Here is a 19521-nt window from a genome sequence, read left to right as displayed (position 1 = left end):
GTGTCCTGTTTAGAACCCATTTCCTGTATTATAGAGTGACTTAAAATTCACACAAACACTTATTATTTAAGTTTTTTTTTTTCGTTTTTTGCATGTCTCAACAGGTAGCAAAATATATTGATCAAAACTCAACTTTAACTCGCTTCTGAAATCTGAGCAACAAGGAATCCTGAGGTGCCCATCTGGTGTTGTTGTAACAGTAATAGCCTCTAGGTGGTGCTGAATGAACACTGAATGGAAGTTTACTTCAGGAAATAAGTGAGGGTGGTACAGTGGTGCAGTGTTTAGCACTGTGTCTGTGTGTGCCCTGCGATGGGCTGGTGTCCCGTCCAGGGTAAGATAAGATTAGATTACTTTATTAGCCATATACAATTTATTGCATTAGGAATTTGTCTTTTCACATACCCCAGCTTGCTCTCCATGAGACACAGACACACAGACAGGGAGAGAAGCTTGCGGTCAGAGCACAGGGTCAGCCATTGTACAGCATCTCTGGAGCAGTTGGGGTTAAGGGCCTTGCTCAGGAGTAGGATTCTTCTGCCAGCTGCAAGATTTGAACCGGCAACCTTCCAGCCACAGGCGCAGATCCTCAGCCACAGAGCCACCGGGTGTACGCTGTCTTGTGCCCATGGCTTGCTGGGACAGGCTCTGGCTCCCCCGCGCCCCTGTGCAGGATAAAACGGTTAGAAAATGGGTGGATGTAAATTTTAAAGTGCTCAGTGAGCATCAGGGAATCCTGTCCGCACTCCGTTCACGATTTCACAACTAGTCCTATTTCTGTAGTCTCCCTGTTGTCCATTAGACATCTGTCGTGAGATTTCATCATGAAGAACCTTTAAGAACAGGGTTTTATGTTCCTATATGCATCGGACACTTGATCCCGAAGAGAAAGATTAAAAAATCTTAAGAGTGTTGATTGTATTTATAAACACGTAATACTTGGCGCTCAGACACGTGTCTGTGGGACCCCGGCGGTAGACCGGTAAGACATGGCGCTCAGACACGTGTCTGTGGGACCCTGGGGGTAGATTGGTAAGACATGGTGCACACACGCGTGTCTGTGGGACCCCGGGGGTAGACCGGTAAGACATGGCGCTCAGACACGTGTCTGTGGGACCCTGGGGGTAGATGGGTAAGACATGGCCACAAACCATTCCTGAAGTGTTGCTCCCTGGCCACTCTCGCTCCCTGCAGCAGCGGCCGGACGAGACGGCGTGCGAGGGCTGGGAGTACGCCTCGCTCTTTGGCTGGAGGTTCCGCCTGAAGCAGCGCAAGACTGACACCTTCCGGCGCCGGCGCTGGCGCTGCCGCATGGAGCCGCTGGAGAAGACGGGCCCGGCCGCGGTCTTCGCCCTGGAGGGGTCCCTGGTATGACTAACCCCTCCGCGGAGGCAATCAATCAAAGCTTCTTTATCAAATGCACAACAGTACAGCGTGGAGCAGTAGTTGCTGGCCTCTCTTTCTGTCCCCTGCTCCTGCCCCACGCTCCTCCTCTCTCCCAGCTTTTGTCCTCTCGCTACATTACCTTTGCCTACTGCCCTGTCTTACTCACACCTGAAGAAGGCTCCACGGCCGAAACATTCTGTTTTCTTTCTTCTCTTTTCAGCATGGAATAAACCTATTACTTGCAATACATTATATCCAAGTAGTGCAATATGCCGAATACAGTGAAAACTGTATGTCCATATAGCCATTAGGGGTGATTTGCTGAAGGAACTGCAGGTTGGCTATTTAGCAGTCTTATTGCCTGGAGGTAGAAGCTGTTCCATAGTCTGTTGGACTTGGACCGAATGCTTTGGTACCGTTTACCAGACGGTAGGAGAGAAAACAGTTTGTGACTGGGATGACTGGGGTCCTTGAGAATTGATATCCAGCTGAGTAGATATCCAGGATGTTTGGTAGCTCACAGCCGGTAATGAGCTGCGCTGACTTCACCACCCTCTGCAATACTCTGTGATCCCGGGAAGAGCAGCTCCCATACCAGGCAGTGATGCAGCCAGTCAGGATGCTCTCAATAGTGCACCTGTAGAAGTTTGCCTGGATATGTGTTGCCATGCCGAACGTCTTTAGCCTATGGAGAAAGAATAGGCGCTGCCGTGCTGTCTTGACCACGATGTTGGTGTGGTGGGTCCAGGTTAAGTCCTCTGTGATGTTAACTCCCAGGAACTTAAAACTGTTGACCCTCTCCACCGAAGCAGAGGGGCGCAGCTCTGAGGAGGCAACTGGGCGCTTCGTGGTCGGGGGGCTCAGAGCTCTGGGTTATTGCTGGGTACAGATCCTCAGGGCCTCAGCTCCCCTCCACTGTGGGCAAGCGCTCAGCTGAAAGGAACCCAGGCAGGGTGTAGTGTGCTTGGTGTGAGAGCCCTAGTGTTGTGTGCTCATTGTAAGAGCCCCAGCATTGTGTGCTTGTTGTGAGAGCCCCGGCGTTGTGTGCTCATTGTGGTAGCCCCGGTGTTGTGTGTTTGGTGTGAGAGCCCTAGGGTTGTGTGTTTGGTGTGAGAGCCGCAGTGTTGTATTCTTGTTGTTAGAGCCCTGTTGTTGTGTGTTTGTTGTGTGCTCCTGTAGCATTCCTGTGCTGGCAGATGCTCAGACTGCTGTGATGTCTTCCAGCTCTGTGGTTCACAAACCATTCAGCAGTAGTTCTCAGGGTACACTTTAGAAACTGAAAAAACTTAGAATCGTGAATTGTAGAGCAGCTATCCACAGTTTATCTTTCTTTCTGTCTTCTAACTTACCTGGTGTGCTCTGATCCCTGCAGACCAGGACGACTCAGGCTGGAGATGGCTTCGCATTGGATGAGCAAGGGAGAAAGGCTGCTGTCCCTCATAAAGCTTCTGCTTTGTTTTACCAGGGAGGTATATTGGAAGACAAGAGCGATGACAAATCAGCAACTGCCAGTTTTGGGGTGAACCGTCCCACCATCTCCTGCATGTTTGATAGTGAGTACCAGCCCCCAGTTAAGGCTGACTGGAGACCGTCACAGGAGGGGCTCTGAGCTCCGAGCAGAGAAACAAACACACCTGCTTCACTTGAGCTGGCTGAAAGAGCGCTACATTAAGAGCAGGCCTGTTATTGGATAAGCTGAATATCACGTGAACCCTTGATTAGGACTCTCCTGAAGCAATGAAATATGCACCAGAGGGCACAGGTGGAAACTATGTGGAAGTGTATTTAAATCAGAGAACCAGAGGCTCTTTTTTACATCGAGGGTTGTGGGAGTGTGGAACAAGCTCTTCAGCCATGTTGTTAAAGCTGACATGCTATTTTCTTTCAAGAAACAGCTGTATGAAAACTACAACAAACTGCCAGACCTATCAGATACATTATTTCTCACTGATATCACTAAGATTTTTAAAGAATGGGAGCAACGATGAGTAACCGTATTTGGCCGAGATCATTTCCCAGAAGTTTCTTTAGTGTCCCCACACACTCTCCACTGTAGTTCGCAATGCCATCAGTTCTACAGAGCCGGCTCGTGCCCACTGTGCCAGTGCCACTGAAGTTCAGGTGGCCACTGGGAGGGCTGGCCAGCCTGTAATTATTGAAGAGCGAACGTTCCCTCTCTTCCGGTCCCTCTTTCCACTGGGATCACGGGCCGCTGCCCTGCCTGGGTTCTCATACTCTGCAGAATTCCTACACCCGGGTAGGACATTATGAAAAAAGAAAACCAGCCAGTGTGATGCCGTCCTCCACAACAGGCAGATGAAAAAACACCTACCTTGCTTAGATTTGTGATGTTCATTTTCTCCTTCATCCTGTACTGGATTCCCACTGAACCTTTTTGCTGCTTTGAAATTATTTTCCAAGCTTGACCGAAAACGGGCCAAACGCCCGGACCTCTTTTGTGTGAAGTCTGGGAGGCAACAAGATTTCTTGAACAATTGTGCAGTTTAGGATCAATTCTATATATAGAATAGGAATAGTATTCCTAGAATACGACCATCAAGAATAATTGACCAGGCACCTTCTGAAGGGCAGGGGAGTTAGACATTTTAGTCTGCCTTCTGACTACAGGGAAAAAATTAAACATTGAAAAGTTTAATAACATTTCATCTGACTGTCTGTCTCTTTAAACAGCTTTAATTTTAAACCAATGTCTGTCAAATATTTTATCAGTTCAACCTAGAAAGAGATCGCGTTCATCAGGACAGGTTCACAGACTGCAGTTCTGTTCTGAACAGGTGCTCCTAGCTACAACAGGATAAAACCAGTAAAGAGCAGTTGAAAATATTACATAACTGATAATAAAACACCTGAGTGTGTTTGCTGGCTGCCATGACATGTGCTGTGAGTACCTTGTGCCAGAGTATCGGTGTTGTGTCGCCCTGCAGGTGGAACCCGGTACCACTTGCGATGCTACATGTACCAGGCCAGGGAGCTCATCGCGATGGACAAGGACAGCTTCTCAGGCACGTAGTCACGGCACCCTTTTACTCACTATAATAAAATCTCTGCTCAAATAAAAAGGTGGTGAGGTGGCACAGGGGTCAGCATTTCTTCAGTTCCTGGGGTGCTGTCTGTGTGGAGTTTGAATGGTCTCCCTGTGTTTGCATGGGCTTCCTTTGGGTGCTCAAGTTTCCTCTCACAGTCCAAAGACGTGCTGATAGAATTTGCTTCTGTAAAATTGGCCCTGGTGTGAGTGTGTGTGTGTCTGTGTCTGTGTGTGTACCCTGCAGTGGACTGGTATCCTGCTGCCCCTGTTGCTTGTTGGGACAGGCTCCTCCATGACTCTGTGTTAGAGAAAGCGGTAAGAAAATGGATGGATGTTCAAATGAGAAAAAAGTTTTTCTGTTAACATTTTCAAATATTACAGTCACTTCCTCTACCGATCTACAAATTGGATGGAGTAATTTTGTGCTTCAAAGAGAGGAAAGAAATGAATCTCAGTAACAGTCTTTCATTAAAGTGCTGTGAGGTCACATTACACAGCATGAAAGTGGATGAAAAATATAAATAGACTTAATAAGAGCAGTAATACGGAGTGCTGATGTAAGACTGAGTAAAATACTGCTCTGGCATGGATTGCTGTTTTTGGAGGAAAGACACAAGCCTTTCAAAGCACATAGCATCAGATTTACAGCTGTGGCAAAACCAGCCCACAGTCTGAGTCATTCTTCCCAGTCTCTGAAAGGTCAAGGCTAGAGCTTTTCAAGGCACAAACCATGCTGCTCGGGGAGAGCTGGTGTGCTGTACCACCGTCCTGAGATAGCCAGTGTGTAAAGGAATGCATTAAGCAGTGTAGGCACTGAGTGAGGTGCAGTCGCTCCAGTTGTCACGTTAACATGGTTGCGAGCAACTTGTTGATCCAGGCGCACTGAAACCGTCTGCAGAGTTCAGTGAATGAGGGCTGGAAACATGGTGTTCGCTAAGTGTGTGCCCAGCTATTGTGCGCTGGTCCCATTCCACAAACCCGTGTTTAATTCCCCTTTAAGCACCAGCTTTGAATTGGCTGGGAATCTCTTGCCATTTTCTCATCACCCTGTCTTAATAGAAGTTGATGCTAATCGCCCTGTCACTGTCTTCTTTCATTAATAATCCTACATTAAGACAGCAGTGAGGTAACCGCAGGACTGGCATGGCTTCAGTCCTACCACGATGGGCAGATCATGTTTTGCTGTGGAGAAGGAGAGACAGCAGACAGCAGAGAGATGGAGGAATGCATACGAAGGATTAGCAAGCTAACACGTTATTTCTCAGAACTGTCGAGGTAGCCAAATGAATTGTATCGTTTTATCTCAGGCTGCTCATGTAGTGGAACTGGTTTATTAATTAAAAAGCTGTCAGAGGGCCATTTTACTGGACTGATTTGCACCCTGTATTTAATATCATACTATTTGGACCCAGAAAGAAAGTAAATAATTTTCCTCTTACTAGGTAAGAGCATGTGACCCTAACCCTGCTCTCTCATTACCAGTGCTTTTTATTCTGTATCTTTTTACTCTTTTTACAGTACCTTTTTACAGTTGCTGACCACCACCATTGCATTTCCAGCCATCGCTCAGTTATTGCTTCTTAAAGCACATTGCAGTGAGGAATCCCAGTCCTTTTCAAACACTTTTTTCTGTCCAACCATCCATTATATCCATTATCAGTAGCCGTTTAGTCCAAAACAGACAATAGACACAGGATTCATCTGGTTTGGGACACCAGTCCATCAAGTGGTACTAACATGCACATTAACAAGACTGTCTAGAAATTCCAGGGAACTGGAGGAGAACATGCAAACTCCAAACAGCAGGTGCCCTGTCCACAGTTACACACTTGACTCAAGAGCTGTGAGGCAGCAGCTGTAACTACCGTCACATTGTGCTGCTCACTCCGAAGGGCTTTGAGTGTCTGAGAGTTTTTTTTTCCTTATTGGAGTCCAGGGACTTGTCAGCTGAAAACCACTTTGCATGGTGGATGAAGATGCACATTTCAGGGCACAAAACTGTTTCAAAAGAAATACAGAGCAAAAGGAGGTTAAGTAAGGAAAGGCTGTATACAGGGACAAATAAGTATGAGGATGAGACTATCCTTGAAGAGGTACATGATACTGGAGGAATGCACACACACATCGGTTTCATTGGGAAAGTGAGAGTTTCATTTGGAAAAACAAGTTTTTAAATGGCACTACAGTGTCGTGTGTAGAGTACATGGGTATCAGCACACCTCCTCTGGGCGGCTCTGGGGCAGTGCCTAGTGTTCTCTGGCCCAAGGGGCAGTTTCAGGCACAGGTTCTGTAATCAGCAAATTAACGAAACACCCAGATAATTACATCCTGACAATGTCAATTAGGCACCCTGGTTTTGTGTGGAATGGAAACAGAAAAGATGTCAGGCTTCAAGTCACATTGGATCGATAGCACTTTGGAATTCGCAGGAGCTGTGGAATACATCTCGAAGTCCACAGTACATGCAGCTGAAGAATGAGAAAGCATTTAGGCCAGATGTTCGAGTTCATTGCTAAAGAACTGCTTTTTTAATAATGTTGTGCTTACGTTTTGTGTAATTTCTTTAGGGATGTGCTACAGTACGTAGCAATTTCACAATTTGCTGAAATAAGCAAAAACTAAAGCTAGGGCTTTTTTTCACAAGCGCCCCTAAATTTTGTTTTGTTTTTACTGCATCAACAAAGCTGGATTGCCACTAGACAAGAGAGATTCGCAATATTAATTTGGTGGAAAAGAGACTTGATGAAAGAATGGCTTTTTTTTCCATTAAGCGACAAGATAATGGAAACAAGCTTCTGCTGCCCATTAAATTATTACATCCTATAAACCAATTTAAAAATAAGAGGATTATACTTAGGCTCATTATAAAGCATGATTCATTTATAAATAAAAAAAGTTAGTGTCATCTTTTGATTCCTAATCCCTTTCTTTTGATATTTTCTTGGAGTAAAACACAGATACTTTGGGTTTTCCATGAAAATTGTAGTTCTTAAAATAGCCATAAGGTTCAGAACTTGTTAAATGGATCATTATTTCTGTATGGACTACGGCAATTAGGTCTTGCAGACCAGTCTAATATCGCTACCAGTAAAGCTGTTTAATTACTGCAGCTGAAGAATAAATCCCCACACAGCAATGGCACCCTACACTGCGGAAGGATGCCAGGCCCCTGGGGACGCTGTCTCTGCCCCACACTGTCTGTTTATTGTTATTACCTCTGAGCCTGATTCAGATCTGTGCACCATTTTCCACTGCTGGCACAGGCACAGGATATCAGCGCATTTATTTTTACAAAATTAAATCAGGAACATTTTTTAACCCAACCTAAAAAAAACAACTAAACATTTAATGCTTCTCTTTTTTCTTTCCTTAAAGCTCGTGTTCGCGAAGGGGAAAGGTTAGCCTGCACTTAGCGAAGCTGCTTTGATTTTTCCAAGTGAAACAATCCCCAGGCACCCATTTACATGTCTGAACATAATAAACTACCAAGGAATTTATTCTGATGGAGGTTTTGGCATTCCTATGGCTTTTATGTTATTTATTTTTGTTCTTGTTTTGGAATATGTTTTAACAAAAAAGGTTTTCAAAAAAGAAAGCATGGCTTCTTCCTTTTTGATGTTTTAGGATTTGAGAATTCAGTTTCTGACTAACCTTTGGCAACACATTTGCTTGTTTCCGACTGAAAAAAAGTGAGGAGTGGGGATTAGATGACTGTTTTGCGGTTTCTGGTTTTGATTGACAATACAGTATGTAGAAAATTGAAGGATCCAATGAAAAGCTCTCTACAGCATTGTTAATTCAGAGAAAGGGATAAAGAGGAGCAACAATCAATTTAGAGACACTAACTTTCATCAGGGTGCAGCGTTACAAGATTAGCAGCCTGAAACGATTATAGAATAAAAAAAAAAGGAAAAAGCCTCTTAAAACGTTGCAAAACCTTTAAAAACTGTAACAAAAAATGTTTTCTCAGTGGATAAATCTCCTTTTTACTTTCATCCGTTTGGTACAACGGCTCATGTTCCTGTCATCTCCCTCTTTCCGATACACTCCTGAAGAGGATCACAGTGCTTGAAAAGCACTCTGCCTTTTCTGTTCAGTCTAGAATTAGACCCTTGTTGCTTTGCAGCAGACAAGCCAGTGGAGCTTCCCACTCTCTTTTTAAAAATAAAGCATCTTCTCTTATTTGGGAAATTTATGGATTTTTTTGTCTGCCTTAAACTGCTTTAGAATCCACTATTCTAACTAACTAAACCATCGTATCTGTGACCCTGCTTCTACAGACCCCTACGCCATCGTGTCCTTTCTCCACCAGAGCCAGAAGACCGTGACAATCCGCAACACGCTGAACCCCACCTGGGACCAGACCCTCATCTTCTACGAAATCGAGATCTTCGGGGACCCCAAGGTCACAGAGCAGAACCCCCCCAACATCGTGGTGGAGATCTTTGATGAGGACACCTATGTGAGTTTTAGTGAATTCGTACAGTACTGCTGTTCAGATGAGGTCTTTCTGCAGATGACTAACAGGAATGGTGATCGTAGGCAGCGAGTCCGTTTCATGCACAAATAGACAAAGAAATCAAGACAGACATACAGAAAATGCTAAATAAAATAGAATGTGATACAACAATATCAAAAATAAGTTTATTTTCTTGTACTTATCTACAAGTTTTTTTAAGCTTAATACTACACTTGCAATAACTGGTGATTGCAAGATATGACTAGTAAGACATTACCTCATAATCATTGCAGTTTCTCACTGCACAAATGGTCTCTTCAGTTATAGTCTGACGCGGTGTATGGTTTCTTTATTGGGATTTGTCCTGTTAATTCTACTTGCTTCTATAAGAAATGTTTCCATGTAATGTGTGTGGTTCATTGGTACTGTCTTCATCTGTTTCAATCAGATGTACCATGGAGCACATACACAAACTGGGCTGATCTGAAGATGGTTTTAAATATAACCAGTCACAGAGGTATTGTTCTTGAAGCAGGGGCAAGACTTTTGCAGATTTTCTAAACATTATTGGAGTAAATGCATTATCTCTTAGCTTGTTTACTTTAGTACTACATCAAAATAAGCAGAAACTTACCAATTTAGTAACATTAGGTGTCTTAAGAAACGTCTTTGCAATCTAATATGTCTTCTTTCTAATAACCAGAAAGAAGGAGAAAATGGAAAATAACAACACCTCTTTGGCCAGATCTCATTGGCTATAATCACAGTATATTAGATTCCATGTCTGGTTTCATTTCACTCGAGACAACTTCGAAGAGTGTCCTTGGACCTCTCCTGCTGTCCATGGAGTGAGAGCTTTCTCACCGTCTTCCTGGTGAAGTGTAGGTCCTCCTCCCATCGGCCCATCCCTTTCCCAAACCACTTTATCCAATACAGGGTTGCAGGAGACCATAACGACACCAGTCCACCGCAGGGCAAACACAGACACAAACGCACACTCTCACCCTTGGGCTAGTTTTCCTGTAAGCCAATTAACCTGCCAGCATGTCTTTGGACAGTGGGAGGCAACCAGAGCAGCGGGAGGAAACCCACATGAACGCAGTGAGAACAGACAAGCTCCACACAGACAGCACCACAGGGATTAAGCCCAGGGCCCCGTGCTGTGAGGCAGCAATGCTGACCACTGCCCCACTCCGCCGCCTGTGGGTCACACATACAGGATAAAATGTCAGGCAAGGTCATATTAAAATTAAACAGTCTGAAGCTCTTTAAAACTGAAGGGAAGTTGATATAATAATGATGTGATTTAAAAAAGCCATGTGCCTGTCTGTTTGTGACATTAACGCTGCTACCCAAATTGTTGTCCACCTCATTAGTATCCAAAAAACAACAAGAAACAAACCTGATATCGCATAGTGAAAGGGTCCAGTCACCAAGGTAGAACGCCAGGGTGTCAGGGTGCCTTTACTTTAGAGAGTCTGCGTCTGAACCTCCCTCCTGTCAGCATTGTCTTCATTCATGGGCCAGCGGGCGCTGTGCGTGGATTCCACTGTGACTGGTATTACAAGTGCTTGTGTAAAGAGGAATCACAGGCTGACCATCATGTCCTTGTGAAATAGTTGTTTCCATGTCTAAATGTGCTTGAGGTTTTGACTTTGCCTTGAGCTTTAGTGCCCAGAAAGTGACAGGAACCCCAGGCTGGTGAGGCTGCCTGGAGGCTTTGCTCCCGCACTGAGAGGCTGTTGTTCTGCCTGTGTCCTGCAGGGGGCAGACGAGTTCATGGGTCTCTGTGTGTGCCAGCCCACCATGAGTAGCTCCCCCAGCTTGGCCTGGTACCCGGTGCAGCGGGGGGGCAAGGCTGCTGGGGAGCTGCTGGCAGCGTTTCAGCTCATCCGCCGAGAGAAGGTGAGGGCAGATGCTTGCCGAGTAAACATTTAGCTTCAGACAGAAAGCATGTGACAGAAGTCATGCCCACCAGTAAATGTCATGAGTCCTGTTTTTCCTGTTGAAAAGATGTAACTCCATAGTCATTTAATCGGGGTCTACCTATAGAAATTTCTAATAGTTATTCAATTATGCTCATCATTTAATGGGATTAAATTAATTCTGTTCAGGTGGGTAACTGCGTCAGCATGCGTAGCCTGCAAAGGAACAAGTAATAGGTTTATTCCAGGCTGAAAAGAGAAGAGAGAAAACACTGTAAAGCCTCACACCTGAAGAAGGCTCCACAGCCGAAACGTTGTGTTTTCTATCATCTCTTTTCAGCATTGAATAAACCGATTACTTGTTCCTTAAATTAATTCTATTTACAGTAGTTGTAAGATAATCAGAGATACCTGCTTGACTTTGATTTGCATGCCAAAGAATGTCATTTCTGGTAGTATGTCTACTATAGTGTAAATTTTGTTCATGACACTCATTATGGCCTGAAATGAGAATAACCTCTTTATATTTAAAGACCCATCTCTTCTGTTTTGGTATGGATTGTTTGGCCAAAAGGAAGAAAAATAGTGCTACAGTGTGTGCACATTTGAATTTTGCCCCTTTGGGAACTGGATTTCTTCTATTTTGAATGCTCTCAAGCTGTATTCAGTACCTGCAGCCTGCAGGCACGATCTCCCTGCCTCTTCTGTAAAAAAGCTGCTTGTTATATTTAAGGTAGCAGGGATAACTCGAGGTGGGCGGGCTGGTTGGAGATTTTGTCTTCGTTCATTTGTGGTGGAGGCAGATGGCCCTGTGCCTCCTAATTATTGGCAACACCACTGACAGTCCCAGTCCCAGCCTGCGCACTGCATCTACTGTTCAGCCGATATCTCAGGGGCCCTCTCTCGGATTTAAGATGACTCTGCTTTCACATGTGAAAAGCCTGCTTTCCCAGCAGTTAGAAGCTAATTTAATAATGGAGTATGAAGTCATTGCCTTCATTTGAGACTCATTAACTCCACTGTTTCTCTCTTTCCCACAGCCAGCGGTCCATCACATTCCCGGCCTGGAGGTTAGTCACGTTATAGGAGGGGCTGGCTCCCTTCCCTATGGATACCGCACTGCGCTCCTCAATCAACCAACCCTTGCAGGATAATTAGACACAACTCCTCAACATCGGCAGACAAATCTGCTGTACCTGGATACAGCCAAATTGCTCAATCTGCCTATAAGTCTTCTGGATTCAAAATGCCAAACAGCCCTGCCAGAGTGGCCCCGTATCTATAACCCAGCTGCATACTGTTAGACCTGGCTAATCAATGGGAAACTTAATTAAACTGAGCACTTGCATGAGGACACAGCTTCCCACACACAATACCAAAGACATAAATCTACCTGGCCTGGCCAGCGCAGCTTTAATCAAGCTGTTGCTTCTCTGCCTGTGATGTACTGTCGACAGCAGCCCACCGAGTAGTGACCTTTGAAGTTCGCAGAAGCAGAATAATTGTATGGCCTCCTTTCCACAAGATTCCCAAAGACACGGTGGCGAAGGCAGCTCCATCTCTAATTCAAGGCCAGGAAAGGGTTCAGCATCACAGAATTGGTAAATGAATTGGGAGCAGATTTTGAACAGGAGGCCTGCCCTCGTACATACAGATGTGGGTGTTTGCAGTAAACTGCCAAGCCATATAGCACTTGCTGATTTAGCAGGATCTTAAAAAAGAAACAAAAGGAAACATTATGAGTTTTTTGGATCTATGAGGTAGTAGCAACCAGGAGAGCAAGGCCAGCCAAATTGCCTCCTCTCATTTGTATCCATTCTAATGTTTGTGACGTGCCAAACACAACATCCAGGAGTGACATGCTTGTCAGATGATCCTGCATTTCTGAAACTGATTTGCTCTCTTTGCGCATTTCGCCAGCAAGGGAATTAGGATTTTTTTGTTCGTAGTTAATGCTTGAATGGTTTCATAGAATAGCTTATTAAAAATGGCAGCAATTTTGCAACCTTGTGGCCTGATCTGGTCAGGTCACAGACGCTCTGCAAGGCAGGGCTCAGCCAGTACTGCATGCATCCATAAGTACTCCATACAGTACAGTATGCCATCCATAAGATGGGATATTAAACAGAATTCCTCATCACTTGGTCATTAAAGACGGCATTGTCGTGGTGGGGACTAGTGGTTAGGGACACAGATACGGGAGATTGTGTGCTCCACCCGTGAGCAAGATACTGCACTCAGATTGCTTCAGTTGCTCTGGACAAAGGCCTCAATCAAATTTATATGAGTAGTAATAGACGATAGATACAACAGTAAATTGGGGAAAATCAGAGTTCATGAGCCGAGGGCTGTTAGCTCCAGTGCCAGTAGTGGCAGTGCCAAGTCCACAGTGTTTCCCAACCTGGCCTTCCTCATGTTCCCTGTTATTCCATTGGCAAATCAGTTCCTCACGTCTTTCAGTAATGAAAATGAAGTCATTTTGATTAGGCCCTTCCTTACAAGATTAACATATCCTTTATGTAAAACAAATTGATTGAATACTTAATGCAGTTGTTTAATATAAGAAGAATTGCAATAAATTGCATGAGCTTTCTCATAGAAGTGTATGAATGCTTTAAAATAATTTTTGGTTGTTCTGACTTTGCTTTTTATGTGTCCCTATTCTTCCTGCTTGAAATTCCAGGGAGAGCCAATTTCCACTCCAGCCCTGGATGAGGTGAGTCCTGCCTCAGGCTGTTGTGGAGTTTTTCACAGAAGCAGGCTGTGGTTTAAGTCAAACTGTGATGCAGGCTATGAGAGAGGGCACTTCAGTATCTACAACACTGTAGCAGTGAGAGTCAAGTAATGACCCTTAATTTGTCTTCTTGGCACTCTAAAAATACAAGATTAATTTTCCAAAAGGTGATAAATAAGGATTGATTAATCTGTTTATATATTGTGAATACATTTATAAAGCAAAGTGACAACTGGAATTGGAAGGAAAGATGGATGAATGTCCCTAAATTTAAAAAATAAACATATTGCAGAAAACTCCCAGGTTTGCATTTTTCAGGGTATTTTGCTTTGTACTGAAGTTACTTTGTATGAACAATCATTCCCTCTGCAAAAAAAAATCTTGCTAAGAAACTAAGGAAAATCAACAATGTATGTTTACAATAAAAAAATCAATCAATCACTTTCCATAGCTTGTGTTGCATGTGCAATTAATCACATCTTGAGTTCAGTTTTGACTCATTTCTTAATGTTGTATTTTGCCAGGTAGAACAGTGGCTCACACACCATGTCAGCTCAATAGATATCCACTCTGGTCTCGCATGAGCAGAGGGGACTTGGCCTTATAGACTCCTGGAATGGTCCAGTGTGTTTCATGTCCATTAAAGAGCTTCAGAATTCAGAGTACTCCAGGATCATAAATGATCATGGAATAATTATTTATCCATGAATAGCCATGTTCTTTTTTGCTCATGTTGGTTTATCCTAAATAAAATGTATCCTTAATAAACAGTTATTTCTATTGATATAAGACAACCCCAAACATAGCAGAAATGTCAATAAGTTTAGAGGAATGAAAGTGTGCACAGCCGTGTAATGATAATCCTCTGTATATACATGCATTGACACTGGTCGGAGTGAATAGTGAGATAGTAATGTGCTCTCTGCTCTTCTCCCCCGCCTGTCTCTCTGGGGTCTGTGGCGCCTCACAGCTGGTTCTTCCAGGCTTCTTCTCTGGGAATCTGCAACAATGGGTACAGCACAGCAGCTCCTCAGCAGCTCCAGTGTGGGCAGGGGATCTGCCTCTGGATCAGATCAACAAGTCTTTAGCACGTCTCTGTAATGGGCTCATACTGACCCCCCCGTGTCCTCAGCCGTGCTGCATGTGCAGGGCCTCTGATACCAGATTAGTAGATAGTAGAAAGGACACAACAGACAGGAGGCCATGGAGCTTTTTGTATTGCCATTGACAAAATCAGAAGACTGGTTCAGAGTGAACAATAAAACATGAACCAAGGGAAAAGTGGAAACTGCTTGGAAGTAAGATGTAAGAAAATGGGGAGATTAAAAAATTGTATAGAATGAAAATAATCTGGAACTGGCGACACTATTACTGGGTAATGAATTGGAGAGACCTGCTGATGTTAAATGCACTTTTCATCTGATCCAGTGCAGTGTCTGCTCTCTGCTTATGGATATAACAAAGACACTGCTTATGGTACTGTGGCTTCTCATTTTACAGGAACTGCGTAATTAAATGCAGTGTCAGAATGGCACCTTAAGCAGTCACATACAAATACTGATGAACCTCATATTCTTTAAACCTAAGCAATCTGCATGTACACTGTAATGCCATGCTTCTAATTCACTCACATCATGAAGCTTTGCAACAGCAGGAACGGTAGAATTCATTTCATACATTCTTTCAGCCCAGCTCCTGCAAAGTTCAGCTCTCCCACACAACTGCACAGCCACAGAGCGCAGGGCACTGTCTCTGTTGTACAGCGGCTCTTTTCACCACAGTGTGACTCGTCTTTTACTCTCTCATGCTCACCGATCCCTGTCTGCTCTGCTCGCATTGACCCTGCTGGTTTGCTGTTTGTAAATATCAGGAAATGAAATTGATCTTTTCAACACTGATATGATTGGTAGACAACCATGCATGCTGTCTTCCCTGTGTCTCTACATGTTTTTTTTGCAGTGTTACTGGTTTTTATTAGCCGCTCATAAGTAAATCATTTGTCAGCATTGTCAAAATTAGATGTGAAGCAATTTGCGTGAAATATGCCATCTTTAATACTTTTAATAACTTTCTGACTTGAAAAAGTTATGCATCTAGTGTTAAGTCTAATTTTAATTCAAAAAGCAATCTAGTTCTTAAACAATTATATAGAATTCTTTTTGTTCTTTTGACAGCATGTCTGTTAGTTACTTGCGTCCTCATGTTTGTGCAGGGTATTTAATCTTCATGGCTTCGTGGAGTTGTTATTTTTCACATATTTGTACCCATCTGTTTCTTACCAACAAAATTAATACAACGCCTGGCTTATTTATCTTGAGTTATTGTGCTTTGCTGTAAGAATCCTGTTCTTGTTTTGTATTTACGTGTCTATTTCAGACTGGTGTGCTATTCTTGTTATTGTTATTGGTACAGTTGACATTAGGGGCTGGATATCAACAATCCCAGCACACCCTGAAGCAGCCACTCGCTCTGCAGGTCATAGGTTCAGCAGCAATGTTTGGCTTCCGTCACAGAGCCTCATCTACTGCAATGGCAAAATCTTATGTTTGTGACAACATGCTGACATAGCATTAGATTTCTTGTGATTTCATAAAGCACAGAAACAATCTTTAATTAGTAATTATTTACCTACAGTATATTTGCAAAGCACATTTAATCTAAAAGCATCCTTAAGAGCTTCAGGTACAGAGGGGCGATCCACCTCATCCACGCTGAAGTGCAGCTTCTGCTCGCTGATACACGGCACAGCAGATCACAGCACATCACAGCAGATCAGCTCCACCCATCGAATAACAGAATTCACACATATTCTTCCTCAGACGTTCGTCCCCATGTAGCAGAATGAATGAAATGACACAAGCATCTTGTTTTTCTTTCTGTGCATTATTACATACATATTACAATCTGCACTTGTAGTCCTGTAGTCCTGTGCAGCGAGCTGGCAGAGGTTCGGGGGTTTGGAGGGTGAGGATCACCTCAGTGTTTTAACTGTCTCTGTTCTGACCCCAGCCTGCAGACACAGACCTGCCCAACCCTCCACCACAGCGAGAGCCCAACATCTACATGGTCCCGCAGGGCATCAAGCCGGTGCTGCAGAGAACTGCCATCGAGGCAAGTACTGTCCTTCCCCCCTGTTCCTGCTGGCACTTTGCCCACGGCTGGCGCGACTCAACTTCAGCTCCATCTCCTCAGCACCCCATTCCTCTCCCTGAGCTTTTCCCCACGATGTCTGTCACTCAATGCTCCATTCGGCTCCGGACCTATTCTGAGTGCTGGCAGAGGGTGCAGGCCCTTACCAATCATGGCCTCCTAATAATCCCCATCTATGAACTGGCTTCATCACTCTGCTCTCCTCCCTTCTGAGAGCTGGTGTGTGGTGAGTGTACTGGTGCATTATGGCTGCCATCGCATCATCCAGGTGGATGCTGCACAATTGTGGTGGTGGAGGGGAGTCCCCATTACCTGTAAAGCGCTTTGAGTGGAGTGTCCAGAAAAGCGCTATATAAGTGTAAGCAATTATTATTATTATTATTATTATTATTAATTTTCCTCCATGGCCTCCTTGCACCTGGGCCGTGGGAGATTGCAGGCTTCGCTGCACGTGTGGCTCGACTGTGATGCCCCTGTGGTTCCCTGTGGCCTGCAGGTCCTGGCCTGGGGTGTGAGGAACCTGAAGAGCTACCAGCTGGCCAGTGTGACCTCCCCCAGCCTGCAGGTGGAGTGCGGGGGCCAGATGGTGCAGTCGTGCGTCATTCGCAGTGTCAAGAAAAAGCCCAACTTCGACATCAACGTCCTCTTCATGGAGGTGGTGAGTATCCTCTCTGCCTCCTGCCCTCGACAGACAAGAACTGAGAGCTTCTCAGTAGAAGCTTTTAATTTGCTGGAGTTCAGGTTTGGCTCAGATGGTGTTGGTTTGGAGATCCGAGATCTGATGTGAGCTGCCCTCTGTCCAGAGAATCCCAGGAGCAAAATCAGAGCTCCTAGTGGGTCACCATCTTCTCTCCTCAAAGCACAACTCAGTTACCTAATATTAAGGTTGTCCACACCATCTCCTGCAGAAACTGCATTATATAAAATAAAGGTTAGTGTGATGATGATGTGATGAGGTGCTTAATGCACCTAGTGTCTCAGTATTTAAAATCCAAATGTGCATGTTTGAATTATTTTTAGATCCTCTTTTTAATACAAGCCTGAGAAATATTTTGAGTAAGGGGCTCCAAAGTGAAAGCGAGTTGATTCTGTAAAAGAAATAACATCCATTTGCTAGTTCATGGAGCACCCTTCTCATAATGCATTTGAGTATGTTATGCCTGTCCTCTGTGTTTATGTTCATTTCACAAGGATTCACAAGGATCTAGAAGAATGTTGTAGTGTTATAAATGGAAACACTTTGATTAAACCCTTTTCAGCACTCTAAAGTGTAAATATGTTTGATGCCAGTTGCTTTCTTGTGAGGAATTGAAAATCTGACGTCTGAGATTTTGAGAAAACCGTTGAAAGTCATGGGATTTTAAGATAATTGATGATGTCCATAACTACCTGTAGGCAAAAGAGCATACAGGATTTGTGTTATGGATTATATTGGGATTCTTGATGGGGCTGTCTTTTTCCTTACCTTCTGATGAAAACAAAGCAGTTTTGACCAACCAAGATATCCTTGTAATGAATGAAAAGCAAAGGAGATGTGGTGCTTTGTCTTTTAAAGCAAGCGCTTTTGAGAGCGTTGTACTGTACCTCTTTAGCCTCTACTGCTGTGACTCCTACCGCAGACCTTGTCTCCACTGCCCTCTCCCTGACCCTTACCCCCTCCGCTCCACTACAGCGCCTGCCCCTGAAAGAGCTGTACATGCCTCCCATCGTGCTGAAGGTGATTGACAACAGGCAGTTTGGCAGGAAGCCTGTGGTGGGGCAGTGCACCGTCCGGGCCCTGGAGGAGTACCGCTGCCACCCGGGCAGCCTGGAGAGGGACTCCTGCGAGGACCAGCAGGGTAGGTCTGAGGCCAGGGGCTGCAGTCCACACAGAGGCAGTCCTGACATTGATCAGTTTCCACATGAGAGACATTCAAGGGCAAAAACATTTGGCAGCAGACAAACGAGCAGCGGTACATGAGCAGCTTGCTGCAGGGGAACAAACATGTCCTATGAGTCACCCACACAGTAAGTCAGAATGTGCTTCATATATTCAGATGTATCCTTCCTATTCTTTCTGGCCAGAAAGTATTTCCTTTGCCACACACGGAGGTGAGTGAGCTATGAGCCACACTCAGAAGCAGATTCATGCCCTCGCAGTGTGAGGGGATCAGGGAACAGGCTCACTGTATTTGAGCAAAGGATTTTCTCTCCTTCCGTCCAGATGAGATCAGCATCTCGCCCCGCGACGAAGTCCTGATTGACATCGACGACAAAGAGCTGTTGATCCCAGGGCAGGTAAGAGCGCACTGCTCTGTGAACGGCGAGGGGGCAGTGAACCCAGCACCCAATAAAGCTGCATGGCTATGCTGTAATGTGTTAACATGTGCAGCTGTCAGAATGTTTGAGCTCCTCTGCGCAATCTCAGGCTAAGTGGAGAGCACAGAGAGTAGGTGGTGCAGTCACACATAGGGCCACAGAAAAATAAGATCTCGGCATGCCATTTGTAGATTCAAATAGTAATGATGATGATGAAATAATCATTGGAGTTGGAATCCCCATGTTTCAGACTTCCTCCAGATTCCAGAACTGTAAGAAAGGGCCTTTTTCTACCTGTGCTGTCTTCCAAAACCTCCTTTACTGTCAATCTCCCAAACTGGATTGAGCCCTTGTTGTTGAGAACCTTCAGCAGTTTGCATTATTGTATCTTTTCATGTTATGAACTAAAAATTAAATCCACCATTCAAGCAAATCAATTCATATAATTAAATGACTAAATATTAGGGAGTCTATGAGAAAGAACAATCAAATCCTTCAAATCCCAGGTTCCAGTTTAACTGAA

General features: G+C 44.4%; 1 protein-coding gene across 14 annotated transcripts in view; it reads left to right on the top strand.

Annotated features, from left to right (window-relative positions):
- The window catches only part of dysf (dysferlin, limb girdle muscular dystrophy 2B (autosomal recessive)), a 131246-nt gene that overhangs the window by 68907 nt on the left and 42818 nt on the right, over positions 1-19521 (top strand). For 11 of the 14 annotated variants that reach the window (XM_088639033.1, XM_088639096.1, XM_088639051.1 and 8 more), the window contains 12 exons: positions 1195-1368; positions 2852-2939; positions 4332-4409; positions 8713-8894; positions 10656-10796; positions 11857-11886; positions 13500-13532; positions 14521-14562; positions 16560-16661; positions 17197-17358; positions 18373-18538; positions 18904-18977. In XM_088639033.1, the coding sequence (XP_088495159.1) occupies positions 1195-1368; positions 2852-2939; positions 4332-4409; positions 8713-8894; positions 10656-10796; positions 11857-11886; positions 13500-13532; positions 14521-14562; positions 16560-16661; positions 17197-17358; positions 18373-18538; positions 18904-18977 (1272 nt within the window). Of the gene's footprint in view, positions 1-544; positions 683-1194; positions 1369-2851; positions 2940-4331; positions 4410-8712; positions 8895-10655; positions 10797-11856; positions 11887-13499; positions 13533-14520; positions 14563-16559; positions 16662-17196; positions 17359-18372; positions 18539-18903; positions 18978-19521 lie in introns of all 14 variants that reach the window. The other 3 variants (XM_088639088.1, XM_088639070.1, XM_088639080.1) reach the window with 3 other exon arrangements.

This window comes from Lepisosteus platostomus, chromosome 1 (assembly GCF_059453375.1).
Source record: "Lepisosteus platostomus isolate fLepPlt1 chromosome 1, fLepPlt1.hap1, whole genome shotgun sequence".
NCBI lineage: Eukaryota > Metazoa > Chordata > Actinopteri > Semionotiformes > Lepisosteidae > Lepisosteus > Lepisosteus platostomus.
This window is presented reverse-complemented; position numbering and strand designations above follow the sequence as displayed.